Source organism: Scleropages formosus, chromosome 3 (genome assembly GCF_900964775.1).
Source record: "Scleropages formosus chromosome 3, fSclFor1.1, whole genome shotgun sequence".
NCBI classification, from domain to species: domain Eukaryota; kingdom Metazoa; phylum Chordata; class Actinopteri; order Osteoglossiformes; family Osteoglossidae; genus Scleropages; species Scleropages formosus.
Window position 1 is genome coordinate 3,017,629 of NC_041808.1, and position 18,518 is coordinate 3,036,146.

Below are 18,518 nucleotides of genomic sequence, written 5' to 3' on the forward strand. Positions count from 1 at the left end.
TGAGCCACTTCCGGGTTCTGAAGGCTTATGCAGCCTGAGCGCGTCTCGAGCGCGGTCTGCATATGCACAGTAAATTCTAATATTGCTAATGCAGATTTGAAATAATGAGAAAACCGGGGAACCTTTTTCAAGCATCACTGACCATTTTTAAATTATCTTAATAAACTTTATTTATAGATCCGCAAATTTCGACCCCCCTTTAAAAAAACAACCAGCAAGTGTATTAGTAAAGAAAGAAACACACACTCTGTTGTCAGTACTGTTAATATTTTTTTTTCTGTTATTAATCTTTTTGGATTTCAGGACAGAGCCCAGTCTGGACTGCATCGCTACATGGTCGGTGCCCTTTCCTGTGATGCTGTCATGCTACCCGAAAGGATGCTGGATCATGGAAGGTGATGGACGAAGGGGTGCCTGACACAGCTCCTGCGCAGGATCGAGACAAAGTGAGAATATTTCTGACACCAGCAGTGTTTGAACCCGTTCGTCGAGTGCATGAAAACGGTAAATATGATATGTGAAGTGACGGACAGTACTGTCCCTCTGAGTCCAAATCCGGGTTTCAGTTTTACAGCCTGGGGTGTGACTGAGCCAGTTCTCCCAGGGTGACAGGAGCCGACTGTTTACCCACGAGGCTACGGAACAGGTCGTGTGTAAACACAAAAGCAGTATGAAATATTAACGCCTGGGCTTTCACTCCCCACGCTGCTTTTATCCATCCTGTGGCCAGAACACACACACACACACACCATTGCTTCTGAAGTCATTCACATGGTTGCTGCAGCTAAAGCTTATTCAACAAATCAATGGTTAAACAACAGTGACCCTTTACAGATCTGCTCTACTGCTGTTGGACTGCTGTCCCTCCCGCTGCAGAAATTTTAACAATGAATTTGCCAGAGAATGTGAGCACTTTCTGTTTTTAACACCTCCCACTTCCCTCCAGTATGTTACTTAACACTCAAAAAACACTTCATTCCCAAAGATAATTATTCCATATATTTGTTCCCCAGACAGCAGGTGCATATTCAGTTCATAAGGTACTTCATCAATTAAATAACTCAAAAAATGTGAAGGGTCCCTGGTGATGCTGATAGCAAATTATTCATTGTGATGTGGTTCAAATGGGCTGGAGGGATCTGTCGAAATGTAAACTTCTAATTTCTTTCTTTCATATTTACAGTCAAGTTGGCCCTGTTGCATTTCACATCATGAGCTTAGCAGCAGGAATCAGAATTCAAGTGCAGTAAAACACTTCAAATAGAAAAGAAAGGTGCACAGAAATACAGGTCCAATCATCTTTTATTTTACTGAGAATTTTCGGGGTAAACTCAAATTGTGGAATACCATTTTCTTAGTCCAATGATCTGACATTTCATATTTTCTATTTAATAAACAAACAATGCATGTAAAGATTAAATAAATGGAATGACACTAGCAGGCACATGATCAAGATGCCCTCCCACCACGAAGTCCAAACCCAGAGGGATTCCTTCCCCGGTCGGCGAGCAGCTCCTGCGAGATCCAGCTCTTCAGTGGTACTTTCTCCAGCGCTCATGTTCTACCAAAAGAAAGGAGAATCAAACGTTAATTTCCAAACCTGAGCAGCGTTTGAAAAAACGTGTCAAAAGTAAAAAGTTGGTCACTAGTCAAGCCGTACTCACTGAAGTCGGGGTAACTCCACAGGTAACTCAGGACGCAGCAGCCAGCCAGCAGCATGGCCACCCCGCCGATGGCCCCTCTCCGGACATCGACGTACTTACTGTGGTACCACTGCCATCCTGCTAGGAGAAGAGCCGCACCACACCCAGCAAGGTTACAAGTCTGACAGTGAAACATCACAACCCAAAGGCACAATAAGACCAGGGTACTTAATACATGGTGGCTGATACAGTAGAAGAAGATTACTTTTAAATTTTTTTCAAATTTAACAAGGTAAAACCCTCAGTGCAACCACAAACTGAACCAAACTGACAGGTGCTGCCCAACTAAACAGTCAAAGTGACAATGACAGACGATCATCATTATCGAGGGGACAAACTCACCTTTCCGGAGCAATGCCACGCCCTGTCGGGGGGTAGGTAGGGGTCGTGACATCAGCCACGTTGGCAGCTCCGCAAGCCTGAGCTCCAAGAGAGCTCGCTCAGTCACACTACCTACACACACGCACACACAGTCTGTTAGCATCAAGCTACGTGTAGCAGAGCAAAACTGGACCTGTGAGTTTGTTAGAATAAACCTGAGCACTGCAGAACAAGAGCAGTTTATTAGTGTCTTAACACAAAACTACAGAATGTGCGGTAAAAGTCGGTAAGTCGCTCTGTTAGCATAAAGCAGCCCGGCCAGCTGTTTTTAAATGACTCACAATGTGCACAGAGTTGAGGAAAACAACTGCTGAAATACTACACCGGGCCACAAACGTAAGGAAATTCCAGCAAAAAAAAAGGTACTGTGTTTGTAAAAGCAGAGTGCCTTTCAATGGTGGGAGGTATTCCACAAAGCAAGATTACCATGGGTACTGAAAAACTGAAAAGCAGTGGGGATTTTTCAATGGCAGGTGAGGTTAGGATTGTAGCCACTGAACAGTCTTGTCTGGCACCTGAAGTTAGAGGAATAATTTGAGCCATCTTGCATCACAGAACACCTCGCAGCACTGACAAACACCTGAACGCAAGCACTGGCCGGGTCACTGGAGTGCAGGTGGGTGTGTTGTTTGGTCTCAGCCGTGGCGTTGACCAAACTCTTTGCAGGTCAAGCGAGGCCCGAATCGGTGGATCGGGGAAGGTGTTCTGCCTGTGTCATCTCAAATGTGGGCCAACGCCCAATCTAGAAATCTAACGAGCCACAATTCCACATGCTGTACCTTGAACCTGTCGTGCAATTGGCTGCACTGGCGGAGGCTTTCTCTGCACGTGCTCGGTGGGGCACCACAAGGGAAGCATGGAGAAGCCTATACCGCGGTAGGAGGTAGCCAACTCCGGTGTCCACTCCAGGCCAGCAACACGGCTCCCTCGCCCGCACGGCTCCCACAGCGCACCTGCGGGGTTGTGGCAGGGGGCAGAGCCATCGTTGGCTCTAGGAAACAAGTTCTCGGGTCTTTGCTTGGACAAAAGCCCGGCCTGGTTGACCAGAATCGGGGAACTTTGAGGTTCCACTTCTTGGAAAGCGGGTCCAACCCCGAGGGCAGCTTCGCTCAGATCAGCCGTGAGAAGACGTCTGCAGCTCTTGCCAGTTAAACCGTTTTTAATATGATCCCACACATCCGTCTTGGTCCCCTTATGGCCCCAAATGTGGCATTCAGCGGGAGCTGACCTGCTGTTGGCCATTTCTTGAGCACGGAGTTCCCTCCCAGCTCCTTCTGCCTTACCATTTGATGACAGTGACCCAAGTAACAACTTCTGCGTCACAGCACCATCCTCGTTCAAAGGACCAAACGGCATGCACGTCTGCTGCATCTCCGTATCCGGAGCCTTCCGCTTGCGCTGCCCTTTCTTTGTACTTTCGCGGCTTCTCACCTTGTCCGCGGTCCCACTGTGGATGTCCGTTTTTAGGGACGCTGACCCCCTTCCCTTTTGTGCAGACACCACCTCCCTGCCACCTCCAGGTCGACTGCTTTTATCTGACTCTTCCGTTTTCATCATCTCCTGCTCCTGTACCTTGGGTTTGACCTTAGGTGGACCACTAGAAAGGTCAAATTTTGGGAGATTTTTCGGTGTGATGTTTTTGTTTGGGCTTACCTTTGGTACCACAGTCTTCACCGAGAGACGTGTGCTCTTTTTCTTCACGGCAGGGGAAGTCACCGTTCCTGTCAAGTCTGTATTTGAAAACCCCTCCGGCATCACTGCTGTCGTCCTCCTCTCCGAAGCAGCGTGTTCAAGGACAGGGCTGCGTGACTCCGAAGGGGCCACCGAGCTTTTTGTCGCCTTGGCAACAGGTGCCATTTTGCAGTGAGGAAGGTGAGTTTTTAGCCTCTTGAAAGGCCTGCCACAAAATGGACACAGCTCCCTCTGGCCAGTCCCTGACTCCTTGTCTGCTTTACAAACACAGTGAAAACAAACATAAAGCACTGAGCTGCCATCTTGTTTGTCCTGTATTGCATTCTGCCAAATACACACCCACCATCCGAACCCCTTGTCCCATAGGGGATCGCAAGGAGCCGGAGCCTACCCGGCAAAAAAGGGCGTAAGGCTGGAGGGAGAGGGGACACACCCAGGACGGGACGCCAGTCCATCGCAAGGCACCCCAAGCGGGACTCGAACCCCAGACCCACCGGAGAGCAGGACCCAGTCCGACCCACTCACTGCGCCACCGTGCCCCCCTTCTGCCAAATAACTTTCTTGAAAGCAAAGATTCATATTATTATCACTTGACTAAGTGTATCAGAAGCGATGGAAAACAAATAATACCATTTTTGTGTTTGTTTTTTAAAATTCAAAATTCCCCATCTATCCTTTCTCAAAACACTATATGTCCTAGAAACTTTCACATCTCCATTGTAACAGTAAAACAGCATGCATTAAGCAAACTTAAAAAAAGTTATTTAAAAAAACTGAACGTACATTCAGGAAGAATTTAGTTAAGTTTAGGAATTAAACCCACCATCAGAATATCAAAGTTGTAGGTCACGAATAAAACAGGTACATGATGAATTTTATGTGTGACAAAAACACTTATTTTAAAAGTTTACAATTTAAAATTCAAAAATGTTAAACATTTCAAGCCTGCTACCCACCTGAAACCATACTTTTTTTTCTCTCCTGATCACACTGTAGGAAATACAGCACATTTAGCAGTTTAACCTTTGACTTGTTTATATTCGAGAAGACGCTCATCATGATCAGACTTTTAAGCTGCTAGACCAGCTAACCGTGCACGTGCTTGGCAGCATGCTAGTAAAGCTTTAATAAAATTACTCGCTCGTCACATAAGGTTCACGGTTTAGAGAAGTGATGTAAAACTAACTGAGCGAATTTAGCCCACTTACAGGTACACTGCCTACACAGAAGTGGTATTAGAAAACAAACACGCATTAATTTAAGGACCCTACGGAGGCTTAAATTGCGCCTGATTATTTTGATTCTCAACCGTTACGCAAGGGACAATTTAACAACTCCCCGTTTATAAAAGAACTGTGCTATGAATATATATATAGGATTTTCTTTGTTGGTTTGTTAAAAAACACAATGTCGTTTCTACTATGAGGTACAGGTGTATACAGAATAGGTGGCCGGCTCACGCCTGTGCAGTCTAGGTGCCCATCCTTACAGCGCATGTGCAATGTGGGTCCTAACACCGCTGCGCAAGCGTACTAACATTTTCATGTGGACGCGTAATAGGTGGCTGAGTTACGCCTGTGCGGACCGTAAGCGGCAGCCTTTATGGCGCATGCGCCTAGTAATTTTCCCTGTAGAGACAAGACGGCTGCGGAGTAGGTGGCCAGCTCGCGCCTGTTCGGCCCGCCGTCGCCCGTCCTCACTGCGCATGTGCGACGTCATGTAAACAGCAGCAGCTGGGAAGAGGAGACGGTGAGGGGCGACAGACTGGGCACGTCGTGGTGTGGGAGCCGGCAGGAGCACCTCTCGCCAGATACAAGTCTTTTTTTCGGTTCCTGTTAACAGAGAAGGCCTTTAAGATTACGGACTAAATGATTTTGCGCGTGACTCGCCGTTTTATGACGGATTAGCCGCCATGGGTTTGTGAGGCGCCGCGCCGGGAAGTGTGAGAGACTCAGACTGTGTTCGGCGAGGGGCGCGAGACCATTTTTTTGTGTGCAGCACGTTCGTTCCGGGTCCGCGGTTTTCATTCTCCTCCTGCGTCCAGGTGCTGTGGCACAAACGTGTCTTTTTTTCTTCTTCTTTCACTGACTCACTCTCTCTCTCTCTCTCTCTCGCTCTCTGTCGCTCTCTGTCTCTGTCTGTCCGTCTTGCTCGCGTGTGTCTCCGTCGGCCGCGCGCGGGGAGGTCTTCTCGTTCCGGCACTTCCGCTTCGCACCGCGTGCCTTCTTCCTGCATGTTCGTGTGCTTTTAACATGAATTGACCTCGTTTCCAACATCCTGCTCCGTGGAACCCTGCCTGTAGTCTAGAGCAGCTGTGGGCCTGGGGACGTGTCCGGCTCTGTGGGAGCAGTAGGAGTAGTCACAGTGTTCGGGTGGGGCTCGAGCTGTTGCCTTGGACCCAAAGGTCGCAGGTTCGAATCCCACCTCCTCTGTAGTACCCGTGAGCAAGGTACTTACCAGTGCCAGTTGTAAAAATGGGTGAATCACTGTGGGTACGTTAACACTGCAAGCCTCCTGGAGAAAAGCGTTGGCTACGTGAAGTGATGTAAATGTGGGAGGTGAACGGACAAACAGTAAATGGGACACGGAGCAGTAAACTTCTTCTCTTTGTCCTCCTTTCTGTCCATCTGAAGGCTCTTCAACAGTGATGTGGGTCCGTGGAGTCCAGTCTGAGGAAAGGGCCGATCGCCAGTAGACCGTGATCACCCGGCGCCTTCGAAGCCTCCCGCACGTTTTGGACCGGATCTGGACCAGGTTCAGACGCGAGGTGTGTTCATCTTCCCCCTGCACCTGGAAGACAGCCCTTTTAGATGTTAACAGACAGCAGGTGAGAGTCCCGCCCAGCACCGAGCACTAAAATGAGTGATCTGGGTTCGAAAGACCCCTGAGTGCCTGTGTACATTTGTATGCTTTTTTTTTTCGTAGTTTCCATTGGTTAACTTGCATAATTGTTGTCTCATGGCCATTGGTTGTGCTTTTGCTGTTTTATTTCTGCACTTATGTATAAATAGAAAAAGGGCTCTTAATATTAATAAAATTATTATTATTATTATTATTATTATTAGGAAACGCAAGCGCAACAGTGGCAGTGAAGACAGCCAGACTGTTCCTCAGGCCAAGAGATCAGGAGGAGGTCACTCGATCTTCCCTGAGTTTGGTCGTGATGTCTGGGACTCTGAGGTGAGAGGGCAGGACGTCCCTGTTGACCAAAATCCCCCCTCAGTGCACCGTATGTGGCCAACATCTCATATTTTCTTCTTGATAATAAAATATTGGAAACGCAGTACTAGTGTGTTGAGGTTGTGGACATAAAAAAAAAAAAAACATAAATTGCATTTGCATGACCTTTAGTCAGGAATGGTTATCGAATCAAACACTCAAAGAATCCATTTGAAAGTTGTGTGTTACTTTTCTGTTACCATCTAATGTTCTGGTCGTTAATGACATCACGGTGGCACAGCGAGTAGCGCGGCTGTCTGACAGCGCCTGGGTGGTGCGAGAGAGCGTGGGTTTGATCCCCACTCAGTCTGTGTGGAGTTTGCGTGTTCTACCTGTGTGGGTTTCCTCCCACAGTCCAAAGATGTGCTGTTCAGGTTCCCCCATAGCGTGTGTGTGTGTGTGTGTGTGTGTGTGTGTGTGTGGATGAGTGACCCAGTGTATCTAGCAGTGTAAGTCACCACGGTGAATAAGGTCTGTGGGCTGATCATACTAAATAGAGTTTATTGGAAATTATTTTGGAGAAAAGTGTCTTCTAAATGTAATGTCATGTCCTGTTGGTCAGTAGTTAAAAATGTGGATTTTTCTTAACCGTCTCTGGGGGCCACTCCTATAAGCCCCTGTTTCTGTTCTCTCTTCCTGTGAGCAGTCGTCCAGCAGCGACAGCGGGGTCAGCAGCCCCGAGCAGTCAGCCGGCGGCAGCAGCGGTGCCAGCGGTGGCAGCATCCAGTCCACAGACAGCGGGGGACACTGCTCCACACAGGGACCCTGCAGTCCAGCTGGCTCCGCCCACATCGCCGAGGAGTCGTTCGTGAACCCGGGACCCTACCACCACATCAACCGCATCCTGCGGGAGGCGCACTTCAACAGCCTGCAGACCCGGGGCCAGCCAGGCGCCACATGACCCTCGATCCCTGCTCCGACCCAGCGGCTCAGAGAGGAGCATGTCCGAGTACCTCAGACTCGCTCAACTCAACTTCCTGTGCGCCACATAACTTCCTGTCTCCAATTCTGCACCTTTAGCCTGTTTCCAGTATTTACCGGCTCATCCTTGTTTTCTTGTCTCGTCTCATCCGTTCGTTCGTTGGGGACTGCAGTTTCACAGGCACGTTATCTTGGCTTGGGTGCTAATCCTAATAAAGTAAATATAACCATTATTTGCAATAATGACAAAATTTTAATAAAAATGATTGCTCCCTGTTCAGTGTTCACTGCAGAGGTTAGAGTCGAGGTGTAGGAGGCACACGTGGACTTGGGCAGCACAGCTGGCCACCAGTTGTGTTGTGGTTCGAGTCAATCCTGCGCGTGAGCGATGACAGAGGTCAAACGGACGGCTCCTTTGCCCCCACCCCCACCCCCACCCCCCGCAAGGGGCGGCTCTTACTCTTTCTCTTGCGAGACTTCTTGCCAAAGCCGTCGGCGTCGCGCTCGCCAGCTTATTGTAGACGTCTAACAGCAGGGCCCCATTTCAGCACAAACTACGACACCGCGCTCGATCAGCTTCACTGGGAAGCTGTGAACGTCCTGCAGGTCGTGTGGTTGGTCCACCCTCTGGACGTGACTCCGCTCTAGCTGCCCCAGTCAGTCTCACCTGTAACTCTGCACACTGAGCCTCTTTTGGAGAAAGAACTTCCATGTTTGGAGCTGGGATTCGCAGGTCCCCTCCCACTTCATCCCAGGAACCACGTCCAACCCCTTCGGGGAGGGGACCGTGCAAGTCCCTTCCCTTGGCGTGGAGGACCCTAAGAGGGATTGATATAAATAGCAATAATGTGGAGGGGGACCTGTCAGAGCAGAGCAGGAACCTCTTGAGTTGTCCTGAAACTGCAGAGAGACCTAAGAGGTAGTGGTGGTATATCACCCCCCACTGCCTGACCACAGCGCTTCATGTGTTAAAGCTCCTGTCTAAATATAGCAGTGCGGAGTCAGCGGGGGTCACGCCGGGAGTCGCTTTGCTGGCTCTAACGAGGAGCGGTGTGGACAGTGAGACGCGCCATCGTTCGATTGGCTGCCCAGAACGTGTCACAGAAAAAGGGTCACAGGTCACCCTGTATGGTTGACCCCGGTGTGAAGGCAAAATATTCTGAGTTCACGTTGCAGTCAGCTGCCGATTCTTTGGTCCTGGAACACAGAGCTCCGTCCCACCGGTCTCACCGCTCTAGATGTTGATGCCCTTTGAGGGGTAAATGTGGTGTGGGGGTTAGGATCGTTGTTACGAGTCCGAGTGTCATGCTCGGGGGGGTGGGGGCTCTGCACTGTCCGCCATGTTTACACAAGGCTGTTGACCACCAAGTCCCTGACTGCTGGGAGGGCCAAACCAACATCCAGGGCGGTGTATTTGTTGACCTGCTGCGGACCGAGATGAACACAGCGCACAGTTGGAGAAGTTAGGGTCTTGACTCCACGTCCTTCCTTTTCCCAGTATCCTTCCGTGACTTGAACCCTGCTCTTGCGTGTGTCTTGTTGACCATGACCGTGTAGTACAGCTTCAGGGACCGGGACCGTGTGCTGTTTGGTCTGACCCCCACCTTTGACCGGCCAGTCGCTGGCCCCCAAGCACTGACCAATCCCTCGCCACCCCATGGAGCCCAGCCAATCCCCAGTGCCGAGAGTCGAGTGCTCTGCGTGTGACCACTCCCCTTTCACATGGTGCTCACATAGGCTCCACCCCCTGGTCAGTGCTGCCTCTCTGCTGTCTTACCCTGACACTGTGTTCTCTATACTTGGGAGGGGGTTAATGAATAAAGACAGGATTTGATTACCATGTTTTGTATTTAGAATTGTACATGACCTTTTAGCCTACATTGAATTCTGGGATTTTTTTTTTTTTTTAAATTCATCTTACATTTGAAAATAAAACTGTTGGTTTGTAAATTTTGGATCTTTTCTTTCTTGTGACTCCTGGTCTGGTCCCATGATCACTCACACTGAAGTGACAGTAAAAGTTTCCCAGCTGTACAAATGGGTAAATCGGTGTACTTTAGTGTTCAAAACATCACACCGTAAATCACCTTAAAGACAGCAGGTAAATGAATTGATAATTCAAGTGCATTTTTATCCCTCCATTAACCGTCCTATTCGGTTCAGTGTTATTTTTACACGCACCAGACACACAGTTTGCACTCTTAAAGCCATATATTGATTACTGAAATATAACACTGTCCATCCTATTGGAGACATGCATAGTGTTATTGCACAGTGGGATTCCTCCTGAGTGTTTATTCAGTACCTGAGAGGTCACTTTCCACCCCTTTGCTTCGCTCCACCTGCCACTCGCTGCCTGTGCAAGTAATTTAATACCTTATTTATAAAAAAAAATAAAAAAAAATTGCACAAAAAGTGACTGCTGCTGATTATCTTCTGTTGACAAGGTAACAGTGAAGAGAAAATGCATTAGTGACTGTCCTCAGGCAACCAAAGCACACCTGTAACACACACCATGAGACCAGAAAAAAGTGGAAGACAGATGTAATAAATGAAAAGTGCACAACTCAGAGCGGCGTCTGTAAAACGGAAACTGGGCTCGGTTTGGTGGAAGTCTCGACATTGCCACGGCGACGTATGACACAAACACCCTGAATCGGGGCGTAACGCGTAGAGCTCGATGCAGCTCGGCTGGATTGTCCGTCACGGTGACGTAGATCTGTCTCCCACCTCTCGGCTCACGGTTTGGACCAATCAGCACAGCTGCTGTGGTCCTCGTTGTCCTCGCGACCTCTGACCCCAACGGGTCAGAATCTGAGCAGCAGCGTCAGGCTGATCAGCCAACCGTGAGCAAAGCCCTGCCAACCCCTCAAACCTTGATGGTTTCACGCAACGGGCCTCAATTATTCCCTGATAAAAATCAAAGCTTTTTATAGGGACGGCAGCGATGGCACCGTAAGGCGGAGGATCCCGGGTTCGACCGACTCCACATGGAAAAATACATAAAGAGCTGCAGGTGAGTAAGCCTTTGCAGACAGATGTGTCTGCATGCCGTCTCCCATCCCAGTCCTCCCTGCGGTGCAAAAAGGCAGGAAAAATAAAAGAAAAAAAAAACGGAGACCCTGATCTACCCGCGTGTCGTGTCCAGCAGTGTGACACAGGCGCTCCGGGCCACTCAGAGGCTCACGAAGGAGAAGGCGGAGACCTGCTGTCTGCCAGGCCTGGAGCTGTCAGTCTCTGCGCCCCCCCTGGTTGCCACTGGGGGACGCGCAGGCTTGCCCCTCGTCACCAAGTCCATACCACTGAAGAGGGAGAGCTTCCCCCCCGGGGGGTCTGGTGCTGGTCCTGCCTCTGGCTGAGGCTCCATCCGTCTGTCAGGCTGTTGTGACCCCCGACAGGGGTCTGCGATGGCTCTTCTCCCACCTTCGCCGCCCACATCCCCACCATCCTGCCCCCGCGTCGAGGTGGAGGCGGGGCCGAGGGTCAGCGAGAGCTGCGGGTCTGAGCGCGGTGCCCCCTTCTCGTTACCGGATCCTTCCGTTGGTGCCACAGGCAGCAGAAAGGCTGCGGGGAGCGTGGGGAGTGAGTCCCGAGCTGAAGGACCAGGCGCCGTGTGACAGGAGGGCGGTTGCCGTTTGGCCCCGCCCATCAGAGCCTCAAACTGCCGGAGGATCTGAAATGACAGGTAGGCCAAAGGTCAGGAACGGTGTCATTTCCGCAACATTCGTCACGTTGAATTAGTTAATTTCTGTAAATTTTCTGACTGACGGCGACTGTTCTCGGCAAACGTCACGTTTGCTTAAATAATCCGATGGAGAAACGTCACCGGAACACCCCCAGCTCCCCACTTAAGTTCATCACAGGTGCGTTTACATCCCGGGAAACTCATCCGTTTGCGGCGCTCGAGCTCCAGCGCCGGTTGCGAACGTGACTCTGCTGACGGCGATGACCGCGAGGCCGTTGAGCGAAATGGCGCTTGTGGAAAAATCACGATCGTACTTCACGTTCAGACAACAGCATCCAACATAATGTGACACACGAAACAAGTAACTGTGGTTTTAAAAAGCAGCGGCCCCTGTAATACCACACGTGGTCAAAACGAGCGGTCGCTCTCGAGCGGAGCCCTTAACGGACTGGCCTCGTATCCCTGGCCAAACTCACCTTTGTGGCCTTGTCGGCCACGGGACCCGGCGTCCCCTCGCTCAGCTGAGCCAGGCGCTTGTGGGTACTGGCATAGATCTGGTCCAGAGACAGCAGGTCCGAGGACATCAGGGATGCTATTGCACAGAGCGCCCTCTAGTGATCGGAGGACAAAGAGCATGTCACACATGGTAGTGCAGCTACTCGGATTCATAATAATTGAATAATAATAATAATTATTATTATTATTCAGTTTGCTCATGAGAAAATGAACTCTGTAGGGCTACAGCACAGCAGCTCTGTTTACAGCCACAGGGAAGGAGAAGAAACGCACCATCTGCACCGTATGTGTGGGCTCATGTAGTTTACCACACAGCAGCTCCACCACCACCTCGCAGTTCAGTATGGCACACCTGGAGGAGAGAACAAGTGCACGATGGGAAAATGGCATCGGGAGCACAGCGGCCGAGCTCATCTACGCCGATGGACGGCAGAACGGGACCGACTCTTTGAGGAAGCGCTGCGTCTCCTCCCTGCTCAGGAAGACTCTGGAGCCCTCGGTGAGGCTGCCGACGACCGCCACCTCCTGACCGCAGTCCCCCGGGTGCACGGCCTCCACCCTGCGGACAAGCAGCGAGGTCAGAGGTTGTCCGCACCCGAGCCGCAGCGGGGCACCCAGCGGGGCTGTGCCGCGCCCCCTCACCGCTCCGACAGGTCGCCGCTCTCCCGGCTGCCCGTCCCGGACCTGCTGCTGCCGGCGACCGACGCCCGGCTGATGTCGCCGTTCTCCTGGGAGGAGTCGCGGGAGCTGTGGCCGCTGTCGCTGTCCTCCCAGCCGCCGCCCGCCACGCCTGGGCACCTGTGAGCTGCTGCGGGCGGGTCGGGACGAGATCAGGACGGCACCCGGCTCACCGTTCTCAGTGACACGCAAGAGCTTTCCACCGCAGTCATACCGCAATCATACCACTGAAACACCTGTTCATAACACTAATGCACCTGTTCTGCACCTGAGCCAATCAGACAAGGCATCCCCAAAGGCTCCTCCCCCTGCTCACCTTTCAGCCCGTGGGACGGCAGGCTGTAGGAGCAGGCCGGCACCGCCACTTCGACCGCCACCGAGGGCGCCGTCACCGCCCGGTACCGGTTGTCATGGAGACGTATGCCCGGGTGCTCCGTCGGGGGCAGCACGGCGCTCGCCACCACCTCGGCGGCCTTCTGGATCCGGTGCAGAATTCCTCCACCTATGAGAAAACGGGAAGTGATGGATTGATCCCAAAGTCTCATGACACCAGCACGCAAATGTGGCACTTCTCTTTAGACAGACACATCAGATCAGAGGGTGCAGGAGCACGAAGTGAAACAGAAGCAGAACTAAGGCGGGGTCCCTCGCACCCGCGCACCTGAGGCCTGCTTCCCGGGGCTGTAGCCGAAGCCCTGCATCCCGGAGCGGGCGGCCGACCCGGAGCCCATGCCTGGGAGGTGGAGGAGAACGAACAGTGTGAGCGTCACACGTCACACGTCACGCCACGCACTCCTCCTCCTGGGGTTAGGGCGTCACATCAAGGGGTATCGTCATGTCAGGTGACCGGCAGCCAATCATGCGAGAGGGAGAGAGAGAGAGATGCTTGCTCACCCACGGTGGGCACAGCGACCTCACATGGGGACAGCGGTGGCAGTGGCGACATGGTATCTGTGAACAGCTGACTGGCCAGTTCCTGGGGGGATAGAGGACACGCTGAGGTGCGCGTGCGTGTGTTCCTACACACACAATGACACAGATCCACATGACGAACATAAACAACACAAACACGCACCACACAGGAAGCTGAGCTAGTCATCTGAAACATACACGCACACACAAACACAGACTGACCTGGGCAGCCGCTCGCACCCTCTGGTGCAACGCGGTGCCATGGACAGGGTCCGGGGGGCCGCTGAAGACTGCGGGAAGCAAGACAGGAAAAGTGGGAATCGAACCCGTGGTAACGCTGGATTTGCGATATTTTAATTACAATATTCTGACATTTTATTTCACTGACGTTCCCACATTTTGCCGGTTCATACAGCCGGACATTACACCGCTCAAGGGCTTTGCTCATGGGAGCCTCCTACAGGGACTTGAACCAGCAACCTCGTCCTTCCAGCCAGTGCCTTTAACCGCTATACATGCGGCCGCTCCCCCCGCCGCCCACCCCCACCTGTCACTTCCTGGATGAAGGTGGCGTTTCGCCGCAGCTCCGTGACGAAGGGAGGCGAGCCGACGCCGCACAGGTGCTGCAGGAGCTTGAGCGCCTGAAACGACGGAGGAGCGGCTGCAGGGGGCGCACGGCAGGGACGCTTTCCCAGAAGACCCCCCACCCCAGGATCGCACCCGCGGCCGGGAGCCTCGCTCACCTTCAGCTTGACGTGGCACGAGTCCGACTGCAGCCGCTCCAGCAGGTACTCCAGCAGACACTGGCAGCAGCCCGCTGACTCATGGGAGATCTCTGTCGCGTCGCTCAGGGCCATGAGTCACCGCTGGGGTCGCAAGAAAGCCGAGCGGCGCCCCCTGGAGGTGCGCCCCTGCACTGTCGCGTCGTAGAACGAAGAGCGCGACCCCTGTTTACACCCAGTTTACCGTAGTACGTTGTAAGTAATGATGTATACGCGCAACAGTTCTGGTGTCTGGGAAGCGAAGTTTGTTCGGAACTCATTTTGTTCGCAACTCCAAAGTCGCCTCCAGCCCTTAAGTCAGGATCAATAAAAGGTGAATAACGCAGATGTCCCTCAGTTTATTCACTGGCTATGTTCTGCAAAGTGTCTTGGAATTAATTATAATAAAGAGAAAAACTTTTCAATGCGTTTAAATAGAATATTAACTTACATTTATTTACCAGACGCTTTTCTCCGAAGCAACTTCCCGTGAACTCTATGGAGTGTTACCGGCCCATACACCTTATTCACCGCGGTGACTTACACTGCTAGATACACTACTTACACTGGGTCACTCATAAATACGTCAGTGGAACACACACACACACATATTCTCTCTGTCACTCACACACTATGGGGGAACCTGAACAGCATGTCTTTGGAGTGTGGGAGGAAACCAGAGCATCCAGCTGAAACCCATGCAAAACAACATGCACATTCCACACAGACTGAGTGGGGATCAAACCCACATCCTCTCGCACCACCCAGGTGCTGAGACAGCAGCACTATTCGCTGTGCCACCAGGCCGCCAAAACATAAAGCAAATTCTAAACGACCGGGAATTATACAAAATATTCTCCCAGCGAACTCCTACTCGATGACGATCCACCATCCCACCCGCAACGTTCCTCATCCTGTTATTGACCACTGACATCGGTCCCACACACCTGCGCATTTTCGGGGTTTTTAAACTGAGGCGTAAAGAGAAATCATAGGAAATGGACAAGCAAAGGAAGCGCAATGAAAAACAAATTAATAAAACTGGAGGGAGGGGCTGTTCGTATCTCGGTATATTCATAACTTTAGTGTTCATAACTCAAAAAGTACAGCGTCTACGGTGAAGGATACTTCCGATTTCCTCGAACAGGTAACCGGGGCAGGGGGTGTCGTCGTCTGACGTCGCCTTCATCAAAGTGGGCACCTGGGGGGGTCAAACAAGCACAACGATCAATCGCTATCGAATCGATGTGATCGATCGGAACACGAAAAGGAATCAAGTTAAGCAGGAGTGGCCCACTGCACTGGGCGTCAAGACAGGTCTATATCCACCTGTTGGAGCCGCAGCAACCTCTAACGAAAGATTTGTGTCGGGAAGAAGCTATTTAAACGTTGTTTTTTCCCACATGTTCATAAAAAAAGTCTCCAAGTTAAGGAGACGAGCTCCAACCAACCACTAGACTAATTAATATCAGCATGGAAGGTCATCGGACTGAATCCGTAACGGCGCCTACAGAATTCTCGTGGAGCACGAGCGTTTTTACTCAGAAAACTGCGCGCTCCGTATGAAAACTAACGCGACAAGCACTCGCTGCACCTACTTTTTGAAGGAAAGCCAGGCGCTCCATGAGCGTCGCCATCACGTCGCCCGTCCGCACCGGCTGATGTTCCAAGAGTGAGGGTGGGGGGGGTGGGGGGCGTGTCAAAAAGTTAGCCAACCAGAGGAGAGGACGTTCAGAATCCTTCGAGATTACTGGCTGTCAGAGTACGTCAGCATTTAGAGCAGCCTATGAAAAAGCAGAAAAGTAGTTCCGGTTGCTTTACGGACGTGGTCCTCAGCCAATGAAAGATGCATTTTTGTTTTTTGGAGGCGGGTTTGCTTTTTAGGAACCATCATGGCGGCGCCCATGAGAGAGGAAGGAGGATGAAGAAACCGCTTGATCAGAATCATGTCAAGAGGGCGTTTATCAGAGTATTAACATTCGACGGGACTTTTATCTCAGTTAAAGTTACTCGCTTCGCTAGTTCTTTGTGAAGATGTCAGGGACAAACGCGTGGACTCGAAGCCGGGAACGGATGAGGCGCTTTCCAGAGCTGCTGGCGGCCTGCGCCGGAGAGGTACAGGAGAGTACTCACAGTTCCTTCATGTTTATTTCATTAATATTTAGTATTTGCACCACTTGTTGCCCGCGTTTCTAACCCGTTTCTTAGCTGTGTGTGCCACCTGCGCGCTCCTTCGGTACGTAATAGCATTTACCCGTTTGTTTACCTGTAGCCTACAGTCAGGTCCTGTGTTTACAACAACTCTCAGCATCTCGTGTTTATAACCTGTTATTTACCTCTTTTTACTGACTCTCAGTACTGCTTGCTTAGTATATAATTAATATTATGATTTATTAATAACTACTATTATTACTACTATTCAATGGTTGCTTAGCTCACCCTAATAAAAGGTGAATTACAATATTTTTTTAATGCTGACTGTTTCTGCTCCTTCATTTCACAGCGAAGGACTCGAGGGCACTTTAAACAGGAAGCGGGACTGGAACCTGCAACCTGCGGGGTTTGCGCGCTCACCGGAAGCGCGTCCAGCAGGCAGAATTGATTGCTGTGTTGATTTATCGCAGGCGGCAGAGTACGGGAAGTGCGTGTGCGCAACGGCGGCGGCGGGGAGCGGGAAGGAGCTGAGGAAGGACCTGTGCGCCAAAGAGTTTGAGGCGCTCAAGGCCTGTTTCCGCTCTGCGGTGAGGCTCCGGAACCTCGGGGGTCGGGGGCCGTAGGCGTCGACCCCTTCGTACCGCTGCACCCTGCACTCGGCCCACGCCTTAGTCCGGGTGACTTTAGCGTTGGGTCTGCACCAGGCTAAAGAGCTCGGAAAGGTCACGGGGTCGTCGGTACGTGGAATTGGAGCTGAGCCCATAAGCAACGTGGTAACCTGAACACGGGTCGACCGCTGCAGCGACCCACTGTGCGCGGCACGCTTTCTTGGCGTAACGGATCGGATAAACCTTTATGCAGCTACCCGTGTGAGGAACATTGGTTCATACGGTGGAAAGAACCCACTTGATCACGTGTCTGCATATAAGTGTCTTTCTGCCAATGTAATAAACACATTGTATTTTCTATGAGATGTACGTCGCTTTGGAGAAAAGCATCTGCTAAATGAATACACGTGATGCGTTTCTGGACCACAAACGTGGGACTCCCTCCTCTCTCCCCCCCTGCAGGCGAAGAAGACGGTGACGTAGTTCTCCATTTCAGCCAAAGTCCATTTGGGTGGAAGAGTTACTCTGATTCTCCCCCCCCAACCCCACATGACAGGACAGCCTGGACTTTTGACAGAAGGCACTTCCTTTGTTTCCAGAGCTGACAGGAAGCGCCGCGAGCGGAGATCCGGGGCGCGTGAAGGATCGGCACCAGCATTGCTGCCCAAAGGTGGACGAATTGATTACGACTCATGCAGACATGATCTTCATGCACAAGTTTTACTCCTGTGTCCAGATGTGTAATAAATCCTGCATAGTTGTTACATCTTTAGGGTGCTTTTCATAAAAAAAAAAAAAAAAAAAAAAGCTGCGTGCAATCTTGTTTCATTTACCAAGTGAAAATAACGGGTGAAGTCGTGTGTGTGTGTTGGAAACGTTCCCTGGTTTGGAAGACACCTCTTCTGTAATTCAAAGCAGAGGGCAGCTGGTTTTTTTGTGCGGACGAAGAGCAGGCGCAAGGAGGACAGGCGCAGTGACGGATGGGCTGTGGGGCTTGAAAGGGAGACATGAATCTTTGGTTAATTAACGTGCGCCGGGACCGTGCTGCGCTGCTGCCGCTCAACTGATCATGCATATAATGCACCGCACATGGTTGAGGTCGCCGTTCAGCGGCGCGTTCTCATTAGCAGCTCCCGTCTGACAACCTCGGTGCCTCGTTAGCGACATGGAAATGATGGAAAGGCTGCGAAACAGCTCAGTAACGATTTTGGACCGCGGTGCCGGTCAGGCACGTAGTTAACTGGCCCCGTTACTCTTATTTATAAAGTCCAGTTTCTCTATAAAAGCG

General features: G+C 51.2%; 4 protein-coding genes across 10 annotated transcripts; 2 read left to right on the forward strand and 2 right to left on the reverse strand.

Moving 5' to 3' along the window:
- Positions 1-1,284: 1,284 nt before the first annotated feature.
- Positions 1,285-5,018, reverse strand: LOC108924762 (uncharacterized). 5 transcript variants are annotated; one of them, XR_001965328.1, is made up of 5 exons: positions 4,733-5,018; positions 3,738-4,030; positions 2,046-2,156; positions 1,665-1,784; positions 1,285-1,561 (listed from the first exon to the last, which is right to left on the reverse strand). XR_001965328.1 is itself a non-coding variant. In XM_018736312.1 (5 exons), exons 1-5 carry the CDS (start codon positions 4,784-4,786, stop codon positions 1,533-1,535), a joined length of 1,476 nt encoding a protein of 491 aa, XP_018591828.1. In that variant the 5' UTR covers positions 4,787-5,018; the 3' UTR covers positions 1,285-1,532. The 5 variants fall into 5 exon arrangements, 4 of the variants coding, with proteins under 4 accessions (XP_018591828.1, XP_018591826.1, XP_018591827.1 ...); XM_018736312.1 differs by having other exon boundaries at positions 2,864-4,025; XM_018736310.1 differs by having other exon boundaries at positions 2,864-4,030.
- A 364-nt stretch (positions 5,019-5,382) lies between these two features.
- si:dkey-21c1.1 (protein FAM104A-like) lies at positions 5,383-9,802 on the forward strand. 2 transcript variants are annotated; one of them, XM_018736260.2, is made up of 4 exons: positions 5,383-5,820; positions 6,410-6,603; positions 6,842-6,956; positions 7,642-9,802. In XM_018736260.2, the coding sequence occupies exons 2-4, from the start codon at positions 6,587-6,589 to the stop codon at positions 7,894-7,896; spliced, it is 387 nt and encodes a 128-aa protein (XP_018591776.2). In that variant the 5' UTR covers positions 5,383-5,820; positions 6,410-6,586; the 3' UTR covers positions 7,897-9,802. The 2 variants fall into 2 exon arrangements, with proteins under 2 accessions (XP_018591776.2, XP_029106376.1); XM_029250543.1 differs by having other exon boundaries at positions 5,383-5,525.
- A 109-nt stretch (positions 9,803-9,911) lies between these two features.
- Positions 9,912-16,133, reverse strand: tepsin (TEPSIN adaptor related protein complex 4 accessory protein). 2 transcript variants are annotated; one of them, XM_029250542.1, is made up of 13 exons: positions 16,067-16,133; positions 15,597-15,669; positions 14,451-14,542; positions 14,255-14,348; positions 13,930-13,997; positions 13,690-13,771; positions 13,457-13,528; positions 13,112-13,297; positions 12,760-12,922; positions 12,563-12,676; positions 12,391-12,469; positions 12,078-12,212; positions 9,912-11,589 (listed from the first exon to the last, which is right to left on the reverse strand). In XM_029250542.1, the coding sequence occupies exons 1-13, from the start codon at positions 16,103-16,105 to the stop codon at positions 11,092-11,094; spliced, it is 1,695 nt and encodes a 564-aa protein (XP_029106375.1). In that variant the 5' UTR covers positions 16,106-16,133; the 3' UTR covers positions 9,912-11,091. The 2 variants fall into 2 exon arrangements, with proteins under 2 accessions (XP_029106375.1, XP_029106374.1); XM_029250541.1 differs by having other exon boundaries at positions 12,760-12,925.
- A 231-nt stretch (positions 16,134-16,364) lies between these two features.
- Positions 16,365-18,002, forward strand: ndufaf8 (NADH:ubiquinone oxidoreductase complex assembly factor 8). Its single transcript, XM_018736319.2, has 3 exons — positions 16,365-16,583; positions 17,093-17,209; positions 17,693-18,002. The coding sequence occupies exons 1-3, from the start codon at positions 16,503-16,505 to the stop codon at positions 17,711-17,713; spliced, it is 219 nt and encodes a 72-aa protein (XP_018591835.1). The 5' UTR covers positions 16,365-16,502; the 3' UTR covers positions 17,714-18,002.
- Positions 18,003-18,518: the final 516 nt, after the last annotated feature.